This window comes from Mesoplodon densirostris, chromosome 5 (assembly GCF_025265405.1).
Source record: "Mesoplodon densirostris isolate mMesDen1 chromosome 5, mMesDen1 primary haplotype, whole genome shotgun sequence".
NCBI classification, from domain to species: domain Eukaryota; kingdom Metazoa; phylum Chordata; class Mammalia; order Artiodactyla; family Ziphiidae; genus Mesoplodon; species Mesoplodon densirostris.
The window spans coordinates 145,946,812-145,971,359 of record NC_082665.1 but is presented as its reverse complement, the minus strand read 5'-3'; the positions used below and the strand labels follow the sequence as shown (position 1 = coordinate 145,971,359).

At 36.4% G+C, this 24,548-nt stretch overlaps 1 protein-coding gene across 2 annotated transcripts in view; it reads left to right on the top strand.

Annotated features, from left to right (window-relative positions):
• The window catches only part of SLC25A36 (solute carrier family 25 member 36), a 38,613-nt gene that overhangs the window by 1,902 nt on the left and 12,163 nt on the right, over nt 1-24,548 (top strand). For both annotated transcript variants that reach the window (XM_060099610.1, XM_060099611.1), the window contains exons 2-4: nt 15,702-15,866; nt 20,101-20,178; nt 22,439-22,539. In XM_060099610.1, the coding sequence (XP_059955593.1) occupies nt 15,702-15,866; nt 20,101-20,178; nt 22,439-22,539 (344 nt within the window). The remainder of the gene's footprint in view (nt 1-15,701; nt 15,867-20,100; nt 20,179-22,438; nt 22,540-24,548) is intronic.

Below are 24,548 nucleotides of genomic sequence, written 5' to 3'. Positions count from 1 at the left end.
GTAGATGTTCTTATAAAGATGTCTTGTGCAAATAATTGGGTTCCCTCCTGTAATTAGATCATAAGGTAATTTTTGAAAGTTAGGAGACCACACATCTACTTCTGGCCACTATTTTGAGCAAAAAATGGACACGCTCTTTGATTTTAATTCATCTTCCTCTGTAGAATGAAGAAGTTGTACTAAATGATCTCTAAGGCCCTATTCTAGGTCCTAACATTTTTATTGCTCTGCATTCAAGATTCAGATGTCAAGTTTTGTTAAAAATAGGGCATATTTATTTGAAATGTTAGCTTGATTGCACTAACTTCCCAGTTTGGATTAGGATCATCAGTCACGTTGTTGTTACTAATGCATGTCAAGGCCCTTATGGTTAGCGTTTTCTTTAAAAACAGAAATGGGGCATTTTTGCAGCATCTAAACCCAAATAGATTTAGGAGCCCCTCTACCCCCCAAAAAAGAACCTAGCATATGCAGGTTTTTTAGAGTATTAAATGAAGTACTTGTTTATAGGTCCTGACACAAGATAGGTACTCAGCCTTATAAATTTTCTTCTTTTGTATCCCATCTCGATTTCATGTTTATATGTGGTCTCATAAGTCATTTCAGTAAGACTTGACTTACCTTTTTTAGAGAAACAGTAGAACTAGGAAGGATGGTAAAGATCATCTGGTTTAGCCCCTTCAAAATATGGGAAAATAACCAAGGTATAAAAAATTTCTTAACCAATATTAAACAGCTTTTCATACATGTAAAATGAGTTAAAATAATCTCTGAAGAACCTCCCAGCTCTATATTAAATGAAATCATTTAGAATAGACTATGAAATTTCTATTTCTGTATGAAATTTCTATAGAATATTCTGGAAATCTGTATGCTAAGCATTATGGAAATGCAAACTGAGTTGTGGGTAACATTGTTCTTAATTGAAGATGTCTAGTATATCTCAAAGTTGCATATTTAGGCAATCATTTTTTGGACGTTCTTCATAGAAAACTAGATTTCATTTTTTTATCATGATAGAATTATGTAAATTAGGAGTTAGGAAACTTATATTTTACTTTAATAATAACAAGATAGAGAAAAGGCGAGAGATCTTTTTATTAGCCGTTGTGCAAGAACCAATAACCTTTCACAGTGGCATTTAATCTTTAGACAAAAATTGTCTTAAGATGGAGCCTTTGGATTGTTTTCCTGATGGTTATAATTGTATTTATTCAAATACGTGTTTATCAGGATCTCACATTTCTAGTAGCCTTATAGATGTATTATTAAATCAGGAAAACTTGAAACAGACTAGCACTGGACCTTGGGTCTGGGTGACCGACTCACATGCATAACTCGTGCTTTCTTTAACACACCCTTTGGTCCCATTATGTGTTTGTCAGGGTTAATATTCAGAGTTTGTAAGGTCATCGGTTAGGTTGATTGAGTTACGGAGGCTACTCACAACTGCCCAAAAAGGGTGTAAATATGATTTAATTTTAGCTATGCTTTTAATAACACTGTATGTTTATGTATGAAGACATAAGCAGTATGTTTTTAAATTCTTTGATAGATCTATATTGTTCAGTTGTGTGTCAGCTGCATATGTCCACCAAGAGGCAGTTTGGGCTTTTTTCCATTTGAGAGAGAGATTGCCTCAAATGAGAGGAATAAACCTTCACCCTTTAAGTGGATGAATTTCCTTCCTTTGTAGCTCCTGTGACAGTGAGAGCTTAATACATATAGTTAGTAATTTCAGATTATCTAAGAAATGGTTTATTTTTATATCCTGGAATTAATCAATCCATTCATTTATCAAACCATTTATTTTTCATTTATTCAGTAAGAAACTCCATTTGGGTGTCAGATCTACGTTGATTCTGTAGAAATTTTGTCATAATATTTGTTAAATTACTTGCACCTGTTTCCTTGTAAAATCAGGGCAGAAGTAGACTACTTAAAAGTATAATGTGGTTTATTTACACTTTGTCTACATTTTTTATTAGCCTTATTTCCATAATTTTTATAACCTTTTCTTTTTTTTCTTTTTAAAAATACATTTTAATTCTTACTAATAGATTGCATGAGTAAGGTAATTTGCTTATCCTGATGTATTCTCAAACTTATTTTCCTGTAAGGGGATTAGTATAGTATAGCATTGTGGGTCAGGGACGCCTGGGAGTTTCCAAGACCTTTTTGGTGGTCTGAGACGTTAAAGCTCTTCTCATAAAAGTACTAACACATTATTTGCCTTTTCACTGAGTTGAGATTTGGACTGATGGTGCAAAAGCAATGACTGGTGAAGCTGCTGTTACCTTAGCATACATCCAGGCAGCATCACCAGACTGTGCTAGTAGTCACTAGCACTTGCAATTTAAAAACACAGGGTCTCTTAAGAATGTTCTTGAAGCAGTAAAAATTAATGTTTTAAATCTTGACTCTTGGGATTTCCCTGGTGGTCCCGTGGTTAAGACTCCACGCTTCCACTGCAGGGAACGTGGGTTCAATCCCTGGTCAAGGAACTAAGATCCCACATGTCACGTGGCACGGCACCCCCCCAAAAAAAAATCTTGACTCTTAAGTACACATCTTAATTTCATGTTCTGTTTGGCAAATGGGAAACATGAGTAAAGCATTTCTACAATTGTTTCAGCCTTAAGCTGAACTAGCCTCCTTTTTCATGAGAACCACTCTTGAAAGAACAGTTGATAGAGCGACTGTGACAATTCAGACTTGAATATTTGGCAGACATTTTCTCAAAAAATGAAAGAAGTGGGCCTGTTGGTTCAAGGAAAACCAAAACAAATGATAACATTTGTTGCCATATGATAAAATTTGAGTTTTCAAGCAAAAATTAGAATTTTTGAAATCTTTTTTTTTTAATCGTTTATTTATTTATTTATGGCTGCATTGGGTCTTCGTTGCTGGGCGCGGGCTTTCTTTAGTTTCAGTGAGCGAGGGCTGCTCTTCATTGTGTTGCACGGGCTTCTCATTGCTGTGGCTTCTCCCGTTGCTGAGCATGGGCTCTAGGCACATGGGCTTCAGTAGTTGTGGCTCGCGGGCTCTAGAGCGCAGGCTCAGTAGTTGTGGCGCACGGCTTAGTTGCTCCGCAGCATGTGGGATCTTCCGGGACCAGGGCTCAAACCCATGTCCCCTGCATTGGCAGGCGGATTCTTAACCACTGCGCCACCAGGGAAGTCCCTTGAAATCTAGAATAGATAGAAAATGTAATTTTTAAAATATTGTATCACAAAACGTATCTACACTTGGAAGACCTGTATAATCCAGTGAACCAATAGTTTTCAAATAACCAACGCATGATGTTATAGAGTACTGCATAGGTAAAAGATTCAGAATGTAAAATAAAGCAATGGATTTTAATGTAACAATATGAAAAGGTTATTGGTATAGTTCAGATTCCATATTGCAGCTAATTTCAAGAGCCTACCACATCCCCAGTTTTAATGTAATATTGAAAAATATCCACAGTTATCTGAAAGGGAGCATTGAATTGTTACACTAAGTAAATTATATCGTTAATTAAAAGGTTTCAGTGCCATGGTTGGGGAAAAAGTGGAGTGGGATAAAGGAGAATAATGGGGGTGCACTGTAGTTCTAAGTAGGAGGATAATAGAGTCTTTTTGAGAAGGTGACTTTTGAACAAAGACCTGGAGAAGAGAGAGTTAACTATTCAGAGGGAACAGGCAGTGAAAAGACCCTAAGTAGGGTAGGAGCACTGAAATGAGGCAAGTATAGCCAGAGTAGTAAACCATTGTTAGGCCATTGAAGATCTTTGGCTTTTCTGAAATGGGAAAAGTCATTGCAGGAGCCTTAAAGCCAAGTTCTGGTCGCACCATGCTTAGAACAGACTGTACGTAGGGGCAGGGCCAGAAGTAGAGAAATGATTTGGCTACTGGAGTAATCAAAGCGAGAGGTAACGGTTCTTCAGAGAAGGCTGTAATGTACTGTATGTGGTGTGTGCAGAAGAGTCAAGAATAACTCCAAGGTTTTTAGTTCAGGCACCTAGAGGGAGGGAATTGCTGTTAGAAGTAGGGAAGTGATTTGGCTACTGGAGTAATCAAAGCGAGAGGTAACGGTTCTTCAGAGAAGGCTGTAATGTACTGTATGTGGTGTGTGCAGAAGAGTCAAGAATAACTCCAAGGTTTTTAGTTCAGGCACCTAGAGGGAGGGAATTGCTGTTAACTGAGATGGGAAGGTTGTGGATGGCATACGGTTGGGGTGGGGGAAGATCAGTATGTAGTTCCATTTAAGATGAAAATTTGAGAAGTAGAGAAGTCAAAAAGCCAGTTGTTTAGGTGGATGGTTATATTAGGTAACTCCAGGAAGGAGCTCTGGACTAGAGATAACACATTTATTAGTTAATGGAACATAGATGATGACATGAGCGTAGACGAGGTCACTAAGGGAGTGAATATAGAGCAGAAGAGAGGAAATTTCAGCAAAAGAGATCAGAAGAAGAGCAGGAACCAGCAAAGTAGACTTAAAAAGTGACCAAGAAAATGTGTTCTGAAAGTCAAATGAAGAAACAAATATACAGTATTTAGGAAGGACATATGTTATTGTCCATTAAGATGAGGTCTGAGAGCTATTAATTATTGAATTTATCAATTGTGGAGACCTTGGTTACCTTGATCAGCAGTTTTCAAGGCAGAGCAGGGGGAGGGAAATCTGATGGGAGTGGGAGAGAAATTAGAGACAGTAAATAGGATTTTGAGATTTGTTGCAAAGGGGGATCAAAGAAACAAAGCAGTAATTTGGGTGGGGGGGTTACTTTTACTAAAACTACCACATACCCTCAGCATATTTTGCTTCTGTAGTGAATTTTAGTCCCGATATCATTGTTTTTCCTTACATTAAAGACTATACATCTACATCTTGGGCTGTATGATAACAGCTTTCCTCTGTGTTTCCATGTTTATCAAAGTTGTTGGTTAACATTTTCTTTTTTTTTCAGTTTATCAGTGTTTTGATTTTGCTTTAGCATTTCAAATAAGCCTAGCTTGTTAATTGTTTTCCTGCATGAGAAACACTACATGTACCCCCCCATCCAAATACCATTATTTTCAACCACTCTTATATCTGACTTTTCATAAGGTAGTCTGTCAAGTATGTAGAATATGTCCTTCATTCTTCAAGAATTTGTTTCTTGCCCGAACATTAAAGCTTCAGAAGAAATAACCTGTACAAATATACTATCAGAGAAACAATCTTTAGTAAGACTTCCTAAATGATTTTTATGGAATTTCAGAGACAGGCTACATGTTTTGAGATTGCAAAACTCTATAGCTAACATTTCTTTTTTTTTTCCTTTTTAACTTTTTAAAATATTTGTTTATCTAATTTTGGCTGTGTCGGGTCTTAGTTGCAGCAGGAGGGCTCTTCATTGCTGCACGCGGTCTTCTCTCTAATTGTGGCGCCCAGTCTCCAAGCGTGTGGGCTCAGTAGTTGCAGCACGTGGCTTAGTTGCCCCGTGGCATGTGGGATCTTAGTTCCCTGACCAGGGATTGAACCCTTGTTCCCTGCATTGGAAGGCAGATTCTTAACTACTGGACCACTAGGGAAGTCCCTATAGCTAACATTTTAATGAATCTCTTTCTTAGCGGTATTTCTTAATTTGACTAATGCCCTAATTAGGAAATTACAGGGGAGTGTTACCTGCAGCAGAAAAATGACAAACTATTTTAACGTATTCACTTTGCTTTACAAAGCTAGACACTGCAGTTGTCTGACAAAATAGTTTTGTTTAATGTTAACAGAAATATATTTCTAAAGTACCTACATATACATATATATGTGTGTATATACGTACACACACATACACACAAATATTGTGGACCCAATCAGAATAGATTTTGTCCATTTATAAATTAACCTTGCCTATTCAAAACAAGTGTCCTGATCCATACATGCTCAAAAGGTCAGAATCAAAGATATATGTGTAACAACCACAGTCTTAGAATCCCGTTTCTTTTCCTTGAGCCATCCTTTCCTTAGAAACCTGGGGCACCTTAAATTCCTCCATAGGTGTGGCTAGTAAAGTTCTCTAAAGCCAGGGGAACTGAATCTAGTGGTTCAGGCCCTTGGGGCTACCCTGCTGATCAGGTTTTGCATTTGCACTGACCTAGGGATTTATGACTCTTGGCATCATGGCTGAACTGATCTGCTTGTTACACATGTTTACTTAGTGAACAATTTCTTTTTCCCCTTCCCTATCTTCCCCCAGCCTCCCACATTTCTGATTCTTGTGTTGCTGTAACTTGGGTGAGGGAGAGTATTTTAGGGCCCTCAGAGTCCTTTCTCTTTCTTAAAGATCTATTTTCCCAGATTTTTTTGTTTTGTTTTTTTAACCAGTTTCTTCGTTACATTGTGCCTAGCTTCAAAAAAAAAAAATTTCCATTCTAAGCAGCTTTTAGCCATTGCTTTACTCAAGGAATCCATAGCCCTTGAGTAGTCAGAACCCCTGGCATGTCAAAAAATGTTACCTTCATTATATACAGTAAACAAGTAGAAGCAACACTTGAAAGTTCTGAGACATTTACACTCCCAAATTAGCATAGGCTAAAAATGTGTCTACATTCCAGTAAATTCCTGGGGTGACTTGATTTACTTATTGTATAATTTCTCAAACATGAAAATAGAATAGTTTTAAATGTCTTGTAAAGGTGTTTCGTGATAACCATGTTAAACAATTCTTAAATATTCTCTAAAATCAGTGCATAGTTATATGATAACCTGACTCTCACCAAGCAGCCTTGGCCTCATATCTTTAAAAGGTATGACATTTGCCTTTGAAACTTTAAAATTAGCATTGATCCAAATAGTTTTATGAAGAATACATAGTTGAGATTTTCTAACGTGGATATACCAAGGGTATAGGGACATTTAACAGTTTTATTTGTTTCATAACCTTAGAAACCCCCTTTCTAGATTTTTTTTTTTTTTTAAACAGGATCTTTTTTTTTTTTTTGGCTGCATTGGGTCTTCATTGCTGTGTGTGGGCTTTCTCTAGTTATGGCGAACGGGGGCTACTCTTAGTTGCAGTGCATGGGCCTCTCATTGCGGTGGCTTCTCTTGTTGTGGAGCACGGGCTCTAGGTGCATGGGCTTCGGTAGTTGTGGCTCGCGGGCTCAGTAGTTGTGGCTCACCGGCTTAGTTGCTCCACGGCACGTGGGATCTTACCAGGCCAGGGCTCAAACCCATGTCCCCTGCATTGGCAGGCGGATTCTTAACCACTGCACCACCAGAGCAGTCCCCTTTCTAGATTTTTGATGTTACAGAATAACACATTTATATGCTCTTCTGCAATCAAACTTGGCTGTTCTCTCCTTGGAATTCTTTGCTAATCAAAGCATTTAAAGCAAATGAGTGAGAGACTTTGAATTGTAACTTTTTCTTTTAACAGTAAAGCATCCAACTTAGTACTTTCGTTAGTAACAAATTACTTTGGTGACACCTTGCAATTGATCTTGACACATTGGCCACATCACTGGATCAGAAGGGACTCAGGACCAGCTAGAAGGCTAGAAATAAAATGAGGCCCTGCTTTAAGGCCCTTGCAGTGGGGATGGTGAGGGGAAATATAAGAGGAAGTTTAGAATGTAGAACCAGTGAGACTTGAGGATAGTCGGATATCAGAAGGCCTCTTTATCCTTTGATCTCCCTTCGAACTGATGATTGTTAGCCTCCAGTACCACAAGAGCATGCTTGGTGTGTTAAACTCTAATAATTAGAATTAGAGCAGAGGCCAGTATGGTTGGAACAGAGGGAGTGAGAAGGTGGATAGTAGATGAGATCAGGAGGAATCAGGGAAGATCAGATTGTGTTAGATCCTGTAGGCCATTGTGAGGACTTGGGCTTTTATTCTGAATGACACAGGAAGTCTTTGGAAAGCTTTGAGCAGAGGAGTGACTTGATCTGACAAGATTTTAATAAGTCACTCTTATGTATTGAAGATACATTGGAGGGAATCCGGTAAGGGTAGAAGAAGAGGGACACAATTAGGAGGTTACTGCAGTGACCTCGACAAAATGTTGTGGCTTAGACCAGGGTGGAAATGGTGAGAGGTGGTCAAGATTCTGGATTTATTTTGGAGTTCTGAGTCAAAGACACTGGCGCAAATACATCATTTTCTCATGGAGTCCATTGGGTCCCAGAAACATCCACCACATTCTCCAGTTAAAAACCCGTGCTGTTTTTAAAGGATACTTACTGCTAAAATTATGATTAAACATTTATTTAAAAATAAAGAAATGTATACGTATAGTTTTAAAAAAAGCTGCTGAAAGACAGTAAAAACCAACGTTTCCCTGCTCCCTTCCCCTGTGCCTCCTTACCAGTGGGAACTTCTTATTTTATCTGCTTAATAGTTAGGTTTGGCATAGAATTCTAGAATAAGTAATTTTCTGCCGTTGTTGAGTAATGTGATGCTATTATGACTTTTCCTGTGTATGCGACCTTTTGTTCTTTCTAGAAATTCATGAGATCTTTGTCTCCAGTATTATGAAAGATTGCAGTATTGTAACTTGATGTGGGTTTTTTGCATCCATTGTACCCATTAAACCTGAGCTCACAGTTTGAGTTCATGTTCTTCAGAAAATTAGGCTTCTGCCCTGGAATACAGTTTTACCCATGGTGGGGAGGAAGAGAATACCACCTGGGTATCCTAGCTTTGCTACATTACCTGTCAGCCAGTCCTTCTGTTTTAAATTCTTAGCCTTACCTCCATCTTGAGTACTTGGTGCCCTTAGTCATTAGGCCTGTTGTAAGGAGTTCAGCAGGGCAAAACTGTTTGCTTCTCTTTGGTATTTCCTTCTGCAAGCCTTTCTTCCTCTTTTCCAAGGCAGTTAATCTTTCCCATTTGCTTCATTGCTTGAAATTGTGTTAATTTCTCCTCTCTTTGTCCTTGTGGCATTTTCCTTTAGACAGTGAGATTTTTGACATGGTGAAGAGATAAACTAATGTAATTAATCCTGCTTTCATACATAGAGATTTTTAAATGTTTATTGACAACAGTAGTTTTGTTCTCTACATCAATTATGACTTCAGTGTACAAAATAATTACTTTAAAATGACTAAGATAAAAGCAGCATGAGAAACACTGGAGTGTCACTCCTGTACTACATACCTATTGCATTTTATAATGTAAAACTGCTTCAGGACAGTATAAGTGTTTGTGTATACACCCACTTACACCGCCCTCCCCCTGCAGCTCTGTACAGTTTAGATTGTCATGTATTTTATTTATTGAAGTGGTTTTTTTAGGAATCATAGTATATGTCTGTGCTCTGCCATAAAATATTTGTAATAGTTCTGTTAAAAAATTTAGTTGCTATAATCAGTAACAGATGCTGACAACTTCAGTAGCTAATGCTTATTGAGTACTTTCTATGTGTCACGTCATGGGTTATATCATGTATCGTATATTATCCTTACAACAAGCCTGTGAGGCATAGATACTGTTCTTCCCTGGTAGGTTAGTTGGTTGTTTTCTTTGTGTAATGTGTTTATTCTCTCGGAACCAGGAATGACTGAGTATGATATAGGTAGTCATTCCTATGAATGTGATAACTTTGCTTTTTGCTTGTTTTTATTTATTTTAATTATGGAAGTAATTCATGTTCATTGTGAAAACCAAGGACATATTCTTTAGGTGTTACAGAATATAAATTTGCATGTTTATTACAAATTTGGGGTCTATTGGGTTTTATGTTCAATAAGCTTACAAAGTAAATATATTAAACAGCTTTCAAAAAGCTAGGCAGATTTGAATTAAAAACAAATATGAGTTACTATAAATAAATCACTACTATAGTGTGAATACAGTGTGGTCTACCATGTAGGCTCTCTTGAGTTCTGCAGTATATACTAAAGTGTATACTGTGATTCATATCTCTACTACTTAGCCTCAACAATTAACATAAACTATGGCTTCTGTTTTTAAGATTCTCCTTGGGCCTTATATATAATTAGGTTTTTTTTGTGTTTTGTTTTCTTTTTAAGATGTTGGGGGTAGGAGTTTATTAATTAATTTATTTATTTATGCTGTGTTGGGTCTTCTTTTCTGTGCGAGGGCTTTCTCTAGTTGCGGCAAGCAGGGGCCACTCTTCATCGCGGTGCGCGGGCCTCTCACTATCACAGCCTCTCTTGTTGCGGAGCACAGGCTCCAGACGCGCAAGCTCAGTAGTTGGGGCTCACGGGCCTACTTGCTCCGTGGCATGTGGGATCTTCCCAGACCAGGGCTCGAACCCGTGTCCCCTGCATTAGCAGGCAGATATTCTCAGCCACTGCGCCACCAGGGAAGCCCTATAATTAGGTTTTTAAGCCTATTTCATAGCTGTTTAAAAATATCAGTTTCTTATTCATTGAGTGTAGAAGTCTCCCTTGGCTTGCTTAATTTTGTTTCAAATCTTTATGGCCCTACTATTTGTCTAATTGACGCTTGATTTCTGAAAATATAATCATGGTTTTGATCTTTTATTTTGGGGGATTAAATTTTTTAATTTCCTATTTAAAGTCGTAAATGGAATTTTTGAGAAATACTAATTTTTTGGTTTCCTAGTACATATAAAGGTTTGCTTATACTATACTTTACTGTAGTCTATTAAGTGTTCGATAGCATTATGTCTAAAAAAAACAACGTATATACCTTAATTTAAAAACACAGATGACCCGGGGACTTCCCTGGTGGCACAGTGGTTAAGAATCCACCTGCCAATTCAGGGGACACAGGTTCGATCCCTGGTCCGGGAAGATACCACGTGCCGCGAAGCAACTAAGCCCATGTGCCACAACTACTGAGCCTGCGCTTTAGAGCCCATGAGCCACAACTACTGAGCCCAAGCGCCACAACTACTGAAGCCCGCGTGCCTAGAGCCCATGCTCTGCAATAAGAGAAGCCACCGCGGTAAGAGGAGCCACCGCAATGAGAAGCCCACACACCACAACAAAGAGTAGCGCCCGCTCGCCACAACTAGAGAAAGCCCGCGTACAGCAACAAAGACGCAACGCAGCCAAAAATAAAATAAATAAGTAAATAAATAAATTTATATAAAAATACAGATGACTCTTGAACAACACATGTTTGAACTGCACAGGTTCACTTATAGGCAGATTTTTTCAGTAAATGCATACCATAGGACTACACAACCCATGGTTGGTTGAATCCACAAATGTGGAACCACGGATACAGGAGGGCTGACTATATAGTTATACGTGGATTTTTGACTGTGCAGAGGATCGGCACCCCTAACCCCCAAGTTATTCAAGGATCAAATGTACTTGATTGCTGGGAATTCCCTGGCTGTCCAGTGGTTAGAACTCCGCGCTTCCACTGCAGGGGGCGTGGGTTTGATCCCTGGTTGGGGAGCTAAGATCCCGCAAGCCGTGAGGCGCTGCCAAAAAAAACAAACAAAAAAAATGTATTGATACTTGATTGCTATAAAATGGTAACCATCATCTAACAACACAGCATTGCCACAGACCTTCAATTTATAAAAAAACGCAGTACTTGTGAGGCACAATAAAATGATGTATGCCTATACTATAATCAAAACATAGGACATTTCTGTTATCCCAGGAATTTTTCCATGCCCTTGGCGGTCAGTTATTCCCACCTCAGCTGCCTCTTGGTGACCACTGATCTTACTTCTGTTCTAGTTTTTTTGCCTGTTACAGAATGTCATAAAAATGAAAATGTTATAAAATGAAAGCCTTTTGTGCCGGTTTTTTTCAGTTAGCATAATGTTTTTGAGATTCATCCAGGTTGTTGCTTTTTATTACAGAGCAGTAATCCATTGTATGAATAGACCACAGTCTGTTTATCCTTCATCAGTTGATGGACATTTTGGTTGTTTCCCGTTTCTGGCTATTAAGAGTAAAGCTGCTGTAAACGTTCATGGACAGGTTTTGTGTGGACATATACAGGCATAGCACGTTTTATTGCACTTGGCTTTATTGTATTTTGAAGATAATGCCTTTTTTAAAAAAAAACAAATTAAAGGTTTGTGGCAACCCTGTGTTGAGCAAGTCTATCAGAGCCATTTTCCCAACAGCATTTTTATTTCTTTGCTCATACCCTTTTTCTGTCCTGTCACATTTTCCCACGATTTTCCATTCTTCATCAAACCTAGCATAAAAATGCTCAGTTTTAGCCACTTCTTAGGGTCTTCGTTTTCTTACAAAGTTTTCCACATAAAACTTACATTAAATAAATTATATGCTTTTCTCTCTTTTTTTTTAAAATTGAAGTATAGTTGATTTACAATGTTGTGTTAGTTTCTGGTGTTCGGCAAAGTGATTGTTGTTTATATATATATCCTTTTCAGATTCTTTCCCATTATAGTTTATTACAAGATATTGAATATAGTTCCCTGTGCTGTACAGTAGAACCTTGTTGTTTATTTTATATATACTGGTTTGTGTCTGCTAATCCCAAACTCTAATTTATCCCTCACTCTCCCTTTCCCCTTTGGTAACCATAAGTTTGTTTGTAAGTTCATTTGTAGCATTTTTTTTAGATTCCACATAAAAGTGATATCATATATTTGTCTTTCTGTCTGACTTCCTTCACTTAGTATGATAATCTCTAGGTCCATCTAGTGTTGCTGCAGATGGCATTATTTCATTTTTTTTCATGGCTGAGTAACATTCCATTGTGTATATAATACCACATCTTCTTTATCCATTCATCTGTTTATGGACATTTAGGTTGCTTCCATGTCTTAGTTATTGTAAATAGTACTGCTATGAACACTGGGTGCATGTATCTTTTTGAATTAGAGTTTTCTCCAGATACATGCCCAAGAGTGGAATTGCTAGATCATATGGTAACTCTATTTTTAGTTTTTTAAGAATCTCCATACTGTTCTCCATAGCAGCTGCACCAATTTACATACCCACCAACAATGTAGGAGGGTTCCCTTTTCTCCACACCCTCTCCAGCATGTATTATTTGTAGACTTTTTGATGATAGCCATTCTGACTGGTGCAAGGTGATAACCTCATGGTAATTTTGATTTGCATTTCTCTGATAAGTAGTGGTGTTGAGCTTCTTTTCATGTGCCTGTTGGCCCTCTGTATGTCTTTGGAGAAATGTCTGTTTAGGTCTTCTGCCCATTTTTTGATTAGGTTGTTTTTTTTTGATATTGAGTTGTATGAGCTATTTGTACATTTTGGAAATTAATACCTTGTCAGTTGCATCATGTGCAGATATTTTCTCCCATTTCTGTAGGTTGTCTTTTCATTTTGTTTATGGTTTCCTTCGCTGTGCAAAAGCTTATAAATTTGCTATTATATATAGAATGGATAAACAACAAGGTCCTACTCTTATAGTACAGGGAACTGTATTTAATATCCTGTGATAAACCATAATGAAAAAGAATATGAAAAAGAATGTAAATATATATGTATGACTGAATCACTTTGCTGTACAGTAAAAATTAATATAACATTGTAAATCAACTATATGTCAATAAAATAAATTTTAAAAAGAAACTCATCTGTTTTTTCAAAGCAAAAAACTTACAAGTTTGATCAGCATTTTTAAAAATTAAGATGTACTTTTTTTAGACATAATGCTATTATTGCACACTTAATATACTGCAGTATAGTGTAAACATAACTTTTATATGCACTAAAAAAGCAAAAAATTCATGTGACTCAATTTATTGTGGTAGTCACTGTATTGAGATGGTCTGGAACTGAATCTACATCTCTCTAAAGTATGCCTGTATGTGTGATTTTTCCCAGGTCAGCACCTTGGGAGTGGGATTGCAGGGATGTACAGCAGTAATATGTTTAACTTTGTAAGAAACCAGACTTTTTCTCAAACTGTAACTTTTTTTTTTTCTCCGAAATCTACCATTTTGCGGGAATTCCCTGGTGTTCCACTGGTTAGGACTCTGCACTTTCACTGCTGGTCCGGGGTTCAATCCCTGGTTGGGGAACTAAGATCCTGCAAGCCACACAATGTGGCCCCCCCCCAAAAAAAAACAATCTGCCATTTTGCATTCCCACCAGCAGTGTTTGAGTTTTCTAGTTGCTCTGTATCAACACTTGTTATTGTCCATCTTTTTAATTTTATCCATTAGTGGATGTGCAGTGTACGTCATTGAGGTTTTAATTTGCATTTTCCTGATGAAAAATGATTTTGAAAAATCTTTCTGTGTTTATTTGTACCCATATATCTTTGTTGAAGTATCTGTTCATCTTTTTTTAGTTGTTTTTATTTTTGAGTTTTGTTTCTGAATATAAGCATTTACAAGATAAGTGTTTTGCAAATAGTTCTCTCAGACTGTGGTTTGTTTTTTCATTTTCTTAACAGTTTCTTCCAGAGTGTGGAATTTTTAAACTTTGGTGAAGTCCAATTTATCAGTTTTTTCTTTTATGATTCATGCGTTTGCTTTTTGTTGTTCAGTCTAAGAAATGTGTGCCTAACCCAAAGTCAAAAAGATTTTTCTCCAAATGTTTCCTTCTAAAAGTTCTGTATTGTCCATTTTGAGTTACTTTTTAAAATATGATATGAGGTAAGAATCAAGTTTTATTTTACATGTGGATGTTCTCTGTTTTTCATTTGTTGTGTTAATTTTTCACTTTTATTGCATAAAGTTTGTTTCAATTTTATTTTCTTGATGGCATGTACTGTTAAATTAATATGAAATACTCTTATTAATGATTTCTTAACTTTTTTTGGAATGGTATCGTTTTCATGCCTACTTCCCTTTTATTATATCTTTTGTATATACACATTTTTAAAATTCTATATGTAGAATTGTTTAGTATCTTTCTGTGGTGGGCTGTTTTTCTTCTTGCTCTAATGCCTGTTTTGGAGGTCCAGGTTACTTCTGACTCAGTCTGCTTTTCTCTTTCAGTGCAGTAAGAGGTCTCTTGAGTGATTTTCCTCCGGTTAGAAAACAGTTTTCAGAACTCCATTGAGTAGCTATTAATGCTTTAAGAGAAAATTATTTTCCAGTCTTGCATTTAAAAAGAATAATTACTCAGCCTGTCTCTTATATACCTTTAAAAAGTTTAAATAATATCATTTAAGAGCTTTTATTTTGTTGTTGTTTTGGTGATCAGTCCTTATATTTAAATTGGATTCTTCTAGCTAAGCCTACCTATTTTGCACAGATTCCCACATGGTGAGCCTAACATACAGATTTTGAGATTCAAATTCCTTATTTATTTGTAGGTGAAATGCCTCTGAGTATTTGGATATTTAAAATAAGGGGACATGTATGATTATCCATCAGTGGTTTATTTCGTATTGCTCTCAAGACCATTTCTTGAATTTTGAAAGATAGGATAGGAGTTTGAAAAATAGGATATACGTCAAATAATGGTCTAGGTTTCAACACACGTAATATCTGGGCAAGGAGGACCAAATAAAGCCCTAGAACAGTGTTTAAAAGCTATGATGTGACGTACCAGTAAATTTCAGTAGTAACACCCACTGTTTGGAATCTTCAGCTAATTATTCTTGCTAGGTAGATATTAATCTCAGTTACTTTCAACTACTAAAGGTGTTTGTATACAGTCAAATAAGTGAAACATTTAAAAAACTATTTCGTCCTCTAAAATCAAAAATCGTAAATTTCAGTACCTTCGTAAAGCCCCAGTTGTTCATTTGTTTCACAGCTCTGCGCATGTGTACTAATTTGTGAATTAAGTAGATAAGTTTTGTTCTTTGCATTTTTTTGTAGATGTGGTGGTACGGTGGGAGCTATTCTGACATGTCCACTGGAAGTTGTAAAAACACGGCTGCAGTCATCTTCTGTGACACTTTATATCTCTGAAGTTCAGCTGAACACCATGGCTGGAGCCAGTGTCAATCGAGTGGTGTCTCCTGGACCTCTCCATTGTCTAAAGTGAGAGCACAGTATTCATGAATTTTTTCTGTCGGCTTTACCTTAATGATGCCTATGTTTGTTTATTTATATTCTGCCATATTTAAAAAGGTTTTTACAAACTTAATGACAGAATTACTCCCATAAATTCAGTAGAAACAATAATCCCTAATGGACAGGAACAGTAAGTTGGATAATATAAAATGTAATATCATGGGCCTCCCTGGTGGCGCAAGTGGTTGAGAGTCCGCCTGCCGATGCAGGGGATACGGGTTCGTGCCCCGGTCTGGGAGGATCCCATATGCCGCGGAGCGGCTGGGCCCGTGAGCCATGGCCGCTGAGCCTGCGCGTCCGGAGCCTGCGCGTCCGGAGCCTGTGCTCCGCAACGGGGGAGGCCACAACAGTGAGAGGCCCGCATACCGCAAAAAAAAAAAAAAAAAAAAATGTAATATCATTTCCAAATCATGTGTATTTGGAGTGTTTTTCTACATTTATCCAGTGGATTTATTTTCTCAAGACATTATAGGTATTTTGCTTTGTTTAAATAAATTCATTTATTTTTGAAATGTGATCATGTTAAATGCTAACTCTATGTGTATTTTTAATTTTCAAAGTGCTCACACAAGTAAGTACATCCAATTAATGTCAGTCTGATTTTTATATAACCTAAATATAACTAAGATTTAAAGCAGAGTTCTACTGATTTTAAAGTGTACTTCAGTGTTCGGCATTTCTTAATGGTTTGAAAAAGATGTGTTTTTACATTTTACCATACTTCATTGTGTTACAAATTAGATTTGAAATTTCAAAACTATTGAAATTGAGTTTTTTATGTTTAAACTTAGGTATGTAACTGAATGCCTTGTGTGTCTGTCTTATCAGCTCAGTTGGGACATAATCTATTTGAGCTTAGTTCAGTAGTGTTTATTTTGTAGTAGCAAGTAAACTCATACTATGTGTTTTTCACTACCAAAAGATTTCATCACTCTTCTTTTTTCAAATTTACTTAAGTACATGAGCAGGTAGAATAAAATTGTTAACAATTTGGGGTTAAAATGCCATTGTTGTAGATATATACTTCTATCTGCTTAATAATAGAGTATTTTAATATCATGACTTTGACAGTTATTACCGAATGTAATGCTCCTCTTCTTAAAATTCTTCCTTTGACCTTTGTGACAATACTATATATTTTTTATTCTATTTTTCAGTGGTTTTGCCTTCTCTCACTTTCCTCAGAGGAACTGTAGGAATCCCTCTGGGTTCTGTTTTAATTTCTCATTTAAGAGACAGTTTAATGTTTCACGTGTCATCGGTATCCAGATGGCTTCCAACTCTGCATTCTCTTGCCTTAAACTCTCTTGACTCTTATTCCCATTTTTTCCCTACTCTGGGGCTCTGTCCTAATCAATCTGTTTCATGGTTTCTTCCTTTGGTTTTTAATTTCCCAACATCTCTTGAGAGATAATTTACATACCATAAAATTCACCCATTTAAAGTGTACAATTCAGTTGTTTTTAGTATATTCACAGAGTTGTTCAAACCATCACCACACTCTAAATTTAGAACATATTCATCACCACCACAAAAAGAAGCCCTTTCCTGTTAGCAGTCACTCCTATTTTCTCCTCTTCGTCTCCCCCAGCCCTAGGCAACAACTACTAATCTACTTTCTGTCATTATAGATTTGCATATTCAGGACATTTTACATAAATGAAATTAAATAGTATGTGGTCTTTTACTGGTTTCTTTCATTTAGTATGTTTTCAAGGTTCATCTGTGTTGTAACAAATATCTTTTTATTGCCAAATATTCCACTGTATAGGTATGTACCACATTTTATTTATCCACCCATTGGTTGATGAACCATTTGCATTGTCTCCCCTTTTGGGGTATTATGAGTAATGCCGTTATAGGAACACATGTTTTATTTTTCTGGGGGATATACTAGGAGTGGAATTGCTGGGTTGTATGGTTACTATATTTAACACTTTAGGGAACTGCCAAACTGTTTTCCAAAGCGGATACATCATTTTACATTCCCACCACCAATGAATGAGATTTCCAGTTCCTTGCCAAAAAATAATAAAGTATAAAATAAAATTCCTCACCAACCTTTGTTTTACTCCATCTGTCTTTCTGATTATAGCCATCCTAGTGGCTATGAAGTGTTTCATGGCTTCTTAACCAGGAACTTTGGGAATTCCCCCCAGGCTTTGTCAATTTCTTAGGGGCTCTTGGATGAGCTTCAAGAGGTCTGTAAATTAGGTGAAATTGTATGCAAAATTGTGAGTGTTTGCAAATGTGTTTTTTTTTAAAGGACATTTACCTTTCTTTACTTCTCAAAGAGATTATTAACAGAAAGGGCGAGCAAACACGGAAATTTTCAAAATGTGCTCTACAATTTCTCATTCTTAATTCTGCTCCTGTCTAATCTAGTTTTATCAAAAGTGCTTCTGGGGACTTCCCTGGTGGTCCTCTGCGCTCCCAGTGCAGGGGGCCTAGGTTCGATCCCTGGTCAGGGAACTAGATCCCACATGCATGCTGCAGTGAAGATCCTGTGTGCTGCAACTAACACTTGGCACAGCCAAATCAATAAATAAATTTTTTGTCTCTCTTTCTTTTTTAAGTGCTTCTGTATCACCTGTGTCAGTCATCTGGTGGCGTGGTAAAAATGTAGATTGCTGGGCACTGTCCTGTACCTATTGAATCAAGAATACTTTGAGGGTGGGATCTAAGAAATTCGCATTTTGAACAAATGTTCCACTAATAATGATAATAGTAAGAGTTATCAAGTGCTTACTGTGAGCCAGGTACTCTTTTAAGCTCTCTCTTTTTTTTTTTTTTTTTAATTTTTGGCTGTGTTGGGTCTTCGTTGCTGCGCACGGGCTTTCTCTAGTTGCAGCGAGCAGGGGCTGCTCTTCATTGCGGTGTGCAGGCTTCTCTTTGCAATGGCTTGTTACGGAGCATGGGCTCTAGGCACATGGGCTTCAGTAGTTGTGGCCCACGGGCTCTAGAGCTCAGGCTCAGTAGTTGTGGCGCACGGTCTTAGTTGATCTGTGGCATGTGGGATCTTCCCGGACCAGGGCTCAAACCCATGTCGCCTGCATTGGCAGGCGGAATCTTAACCACTACGCCACCAGGGAAGTCTTAAGCTGTTTTTTTAATTAACTTATTTATTCCTTATAGTAACCACCGCCCTACCTGCCCCCTTCCCCCAAAAGTACTGTTTTTCTCTGTTTACTGCTGATGAAAATTAAGGATAAGAGAAAAGTCATTACTTACCAAAACTGAGCTCTTTATATTGGGAAGTCCGTCCCCACAGTTCAGGCCCTTAATTAACCATTCTGCTCAGCTGCCTTTGAAGAGATCATTCTTAAGTATATAGGTGCTTCAGAACCACTGGCCCAGTCTGTTAAGTCTGAATTAAAATACTTACTCTTCCTCAATCTTTGTTTCTTACTCCAAAACTTTATTTAATAACTCACCTTCAGAAAGCCTTCCATGACTTGGACATGCCTCTGTTCCTTTTCCTACTGGGCATATATATCTAGCTTGTATAGTAATTGCTTATTGATATGGTCTGTTAAATTATTTATTTCAATATAATTCTTTTTTCCACCACTGGATAGCAAACTTCTCAGTGGCAGGGGCCTTACCCTCTTTTCTGTCTCCTTACTCTGCTTAGTCTTTATACAGTACCTATTCAATATAGTAAATGTTAACTTAGTAGAGGAAGAAATAGTAGCAGACTAACCATTTTAGTACCCTAAAGGATGTTAGGGTGATACATTTTGCCATGGCATTTCACTGGAATGGTTGGATAAGATAATGCTGCAGTATGAGGGAGTTGTCCAATATCAAGGAAAGGACCTCAAATACTAGGAGGGAACTACATTTCTAATTGGGAATTGAATTTGCTGGTAAAGGTAGTAAAATGGAGGAGATTGAAGATAAGAGTAGCATGATCATATGAAAATAAATGTAGAAATCTATATTGATAATTATGTCTTGAAAACTTTGAGGAAAGAATCTGAAAGGAGTTCTTTTTATTATTGCTACAAAATCTGTTATCAATCTTTATTAATTTATACTTTGTCAAGAAAAACAGATTTTTATAAGTGAGCAACACTTGACAAAAGAGTATTTATAACATGTTATAGTGCAAACATGGGGAATTTAGACTCTACATTTGCTATATAAATAAAGTAGCACACTTTGAAGGACATTTCTAAATACTATTTTTCTCTTTCAGGGTGATCTTGGAAAAAGAAGGGCCTCGTTCCCTGTTTAGAGGATTAGGCCCCAATTTAGTGGGGGTGGCCCCTTCCAGGTAAAAAAAAATTCATTTAAGTTAATCAAATTGTGGCAGTCTTTCTTGTTTCAAGCTTCATGAGGGGGGATCCTGAAGAGAAATCAAGATAAAGCACTCTGGTATAACAAATGGGTATCAGTAGCCATCTGAAAGGATAGGCAGATGTACCGTGTGCAGGTGCCGAGGACCTCTTAGTGAGATCATTGTGAAGCGGTTTTTGCACCAAGTTCAAGAAACCAAGAAGGCCTTAATACATTCATTTGTCATTTTTCTATGATTTCTTTTTATCTTAGATTGACTTCTTCCATGATAGAACACTGCAGAGTTCACATTCAGAGTGAAAATGTGTACCCAGCTCTCTGTATTCAAACAGTGTAGTAGATCCATATCTTATTTATTGGGTTTCAACTTTTTATGGGCTCTTTCTTTTTTTAAAATGATCCAAAATTTCATTCTTATTGTAAAGACTAAAAAAAGTGTAAAGCTTGACATGTTACCTTAAACCATCACCTCTCACCGTGTGCACCTGTCCACACAGTTACTCCTCTTCCCTCCACGTACATAACCACCATTATAGTCTTCCATTAATTTTTCTGGCTTATGCACATAAAAAGCATAATATGTGGACTTATTATTATTTATGTAAGTTGAATCATATTTCACCAAATTTATTTTGAAGCTTTTTCCATGAAAATAAGTGAAGCTTTTAAAAATTGTATAGTATGTGCAGGGGATACGGGTTCGTGCCCCGGTCTGGGGGGATCCCATATGCCGCGGAGCGGCTGGGCCCGTGGGCCATGGCCGCTGGGCCTGCGCGTCCGGAGCCTGTGCTCCGCAACGGGGGAGGCCGCAGCAGTGAGAGGCCCGCGTACCGAAAAAAAAAAATAAAAATAAATAAAAATAAAAAATAAAAATTGTATAGTATGACTGATCCCTTATTGATAAACCTTTAGATTTATTTCCAGATTTTTGCTGTTAAAAACATGGTTTTGTGAACATAGCTGTACCTTTATCCTTGAGTATTTAAGCAGGTATTTTTCTTTAGGATAATTACCGAAAAGTAGAATTTCTGGATAAAAGGGCATATGAACATTTAAACTTAGTGAACATTGCTCAATTGCCTTCTGAAAAGGCATGCCATCTTTTTATTCTCAGATAGTGAATTAGTTGCTCTTTATCCACATATTACCAATGTTGGCTACTATCCATGTCTTTTAGTACTTGCCAAATAGACTAAACATGATTTTTTACTGTTTTATTTTTAAATATACATTTGTTTTATTTTGGTGCTTTCATATCCTCCTTCCTGTAATTATTTGTCATTTGTATCTCTCTTCTGTGAGTTACCTATGTATATTCCTTGCCCATTTTCTCATTAGGATGCTTTTTTTTCTTATTCATTGCTAGTAATGCATTATTTATTCCCTTTGCTAATTTGTTATCATTCAATGTATCCTTTTTTTTTCTTTTTCGTGAAGTAGGATGTTTCATTTTCAGTCATATTAACTTCCTTTTTTTCTTAAGCACATTAAAAAAGCACAGCAGTGATACTCTCCCCATTTTTACTTGTTTGTTTACTCTTTCCCTTATTGGACAGATAATCAGGATTGTTGGGCAATAGCAGGATATTTGATACAGCAAGCAAGTAACTCAATGCCTGGAAAGCTAAACAGTGAGGAGGTAGTTGGGATGCATGACGTCACAGTCAATGAGTTAACAGGGAAAATATTTACAAATTTAATGGAATGTTTACAAATGTTAGAAAACAAGATCTGACCTGATGGGACTGATTTCTTTTGCAATTGTTCTTTTAAAGGGTGCTGTGAACTACTCTTTGTGTAGTATAGGTTGGTATATAGCACAGTATCTCAAAATTGTTTAACATATACTTTGATCACTTGAGTCAGTTCTACCTTCCTCTCTTCAAAAAAACATAAAGTACTCATATCACGTTTCCTTAACTCAAGTATATTTAACTTAGCCTTATTAGCATTATAGAGGCCTGCCAAAGTCTTATACTTTTTCAGTTAGTTGCTGTCAAATTATTGGGGTAGGACTATCTGAGGATGCTTTATCTTTAATGAGTTGATACAAAAAGTACTTCATGGTCTTCATGAAAAAATATGTATGTGATGTTACATGAAAATGTAAATAAAAACTAAGGCATTATGTTTTTATATTTCTGGACTCTGGAATAATAAAGATCAATTTATATGTCTTTTAAAATCTTATGAATTAAGCAATATGTTTATTGACAAAATTTAAATCTTTATTTTAGAGCAATATATTTTGCTGCTTATTCAAACTGCAAGGAAAAGTTGAATGGTTTATTTGATCCTGATTCTACCCAGGTACACATGATTTCAGCTGCAGTGGCAGGTATGAGTATATGATATTAAAAAACAAAAAATTTTCTGACACCTAGAGACTTAGTATTGAATTTTGATGAATTTAACCTTGTAAAGTTAAGGCAGTTAATGTGCTTTTCATTGATTAGCATCTGTAAACATGATTTTTACATTTATTAGTATACAATAAATTTGATTAGGTGGTATATGTAAAATCTGTTGTCAACTGGCATTTTTGTATTTAGGAGTTTGTGATAGCATGCAGGTAATATAATATTTACATTGTCTTGTGTAGTCCACTGAATATTTAGTGATCACTTTTAACAGTTTTAAGAATCCAACCATAATTACACTTACAAGTTACAGAGCTGTAATTTACTCTTTTCTCCTCAATTTCTGTTAGTGCCTTTTCCCTTTTTGCTGCATGTTTTGGCTTCTGTCTGAAATGTGCCGGCAGTTCTTGGTAAAGTATTCATTTTGTCCTGTGCTCAAATGCTGAAATTTTTGTGAGTGATATATTATTGATAATTCAGAGTTATTGTAACATATGTATTGAAAAATATGTTTATCATTCCACATAAATCGCACTAAGATAACACTCAAAATGTAGGCACCAGATATGTGTACATGCTTGCTCTAGAAATGTTTCCAGGAACTCTTGTATCATCATTGATGAGACTATATGATTCTGAATTAAAACAACTAGTCCTGGGCCTCTGCACTGCCTTAAAGATAAGCTGGGAGATTGGTTTGACTAGTGCGGTTCTGGAATCATTTGCTGCCCTGCATGTTAGACAAAGCCATGACCTTTGGTTCTCATTAAAAAAATTCTCTATAGTTTTCTGAGATTTGTTGTATATTTAACCATGTCTCACATTTCCAAAATATGCTGTGACTTTATAAAGCAAATTATAACTACTTTTGTCAACTGTTGATCAGTATATTGAGTTTCAATTAGATGCTTAATAATGAGTGCCTTAAACTGTTAACCATTTTCTGTTTAGAAATAAATGGATCAATTTCCACCACATACTTAATGAACTAAGAGTAAGTTTGAAATACTAATTTCTGAAAGGTCAATAGCCATATAATAAATCTAGCATGTACCTTAAAAATTATTTTCATGGCTTTTTATATTTAGTAATTGTTGACTGACTCATTGAAGTTTTAAAGCTGGAAGGTAAAGCTTTAAAGATCAAGGTGGTGAAATACTCTTTACCAATGAAGAGAGATCTTGGGCAAGTTAGGTAATTTATGTGAATCTCCATTACCTTATTCTTGTAATGAGTGGGTTGCTCTACATAGGTTTATGTTTTGAGAATTAGTTCTTTAATACCACAGAGATCATCTAGTTTCAACTAGAATTTTTTTAATGTACTTTTACAGATGTTGAATACAACTAGGTATGATTTTTCCCTCTACAAATTTGAGTGTAAAGTTAGTGGCTAATTTCAGACTACATAACCACTGTATTAGGGTCTTTAAGAATATATTTCTGGATTACCAGTGTTCATGTTTTTGTTTCTTAACCCCAGAAAATTGTAAAGAAATGTTAAACTTTCTTTTTTGAAAGAATTGATGCCAAGAAAGTAGGTAAGCAATTATTTTAAGTTGAGGATAGTTATATATTCAGTATTACAAATTTAGAGTTTCAGAATATCTTAATTCCCACTGGAACATCTTTTTTCATTGGCATATCTAATCAGAATTTATTACTGTGTTTGTATCACATTGCAGAGAATTTCAGTGCAATTGTCATTTTGTACTTTTTTTCTCAAATGTGTACAAATGTTAACTCATAGTTTTCAGTTTTTATTTATACATTGATACTATTTCCCAACTTGAATTTCTTGAACTTTGGTAAATTGATAGTCTTATACTTGTTCAGAGAGTCTTGCACTATTCATTTATTGTGTAATTTGAAAATACTTCTTCCATTTGTTTGCAGTTAGATTTTTCTGAGAACTATGCCTTCAGAGCTTCCTTGCACTATTCATGAGCAATAACATTTAGCTTTGCAGTTTTTATACATAGCTACAT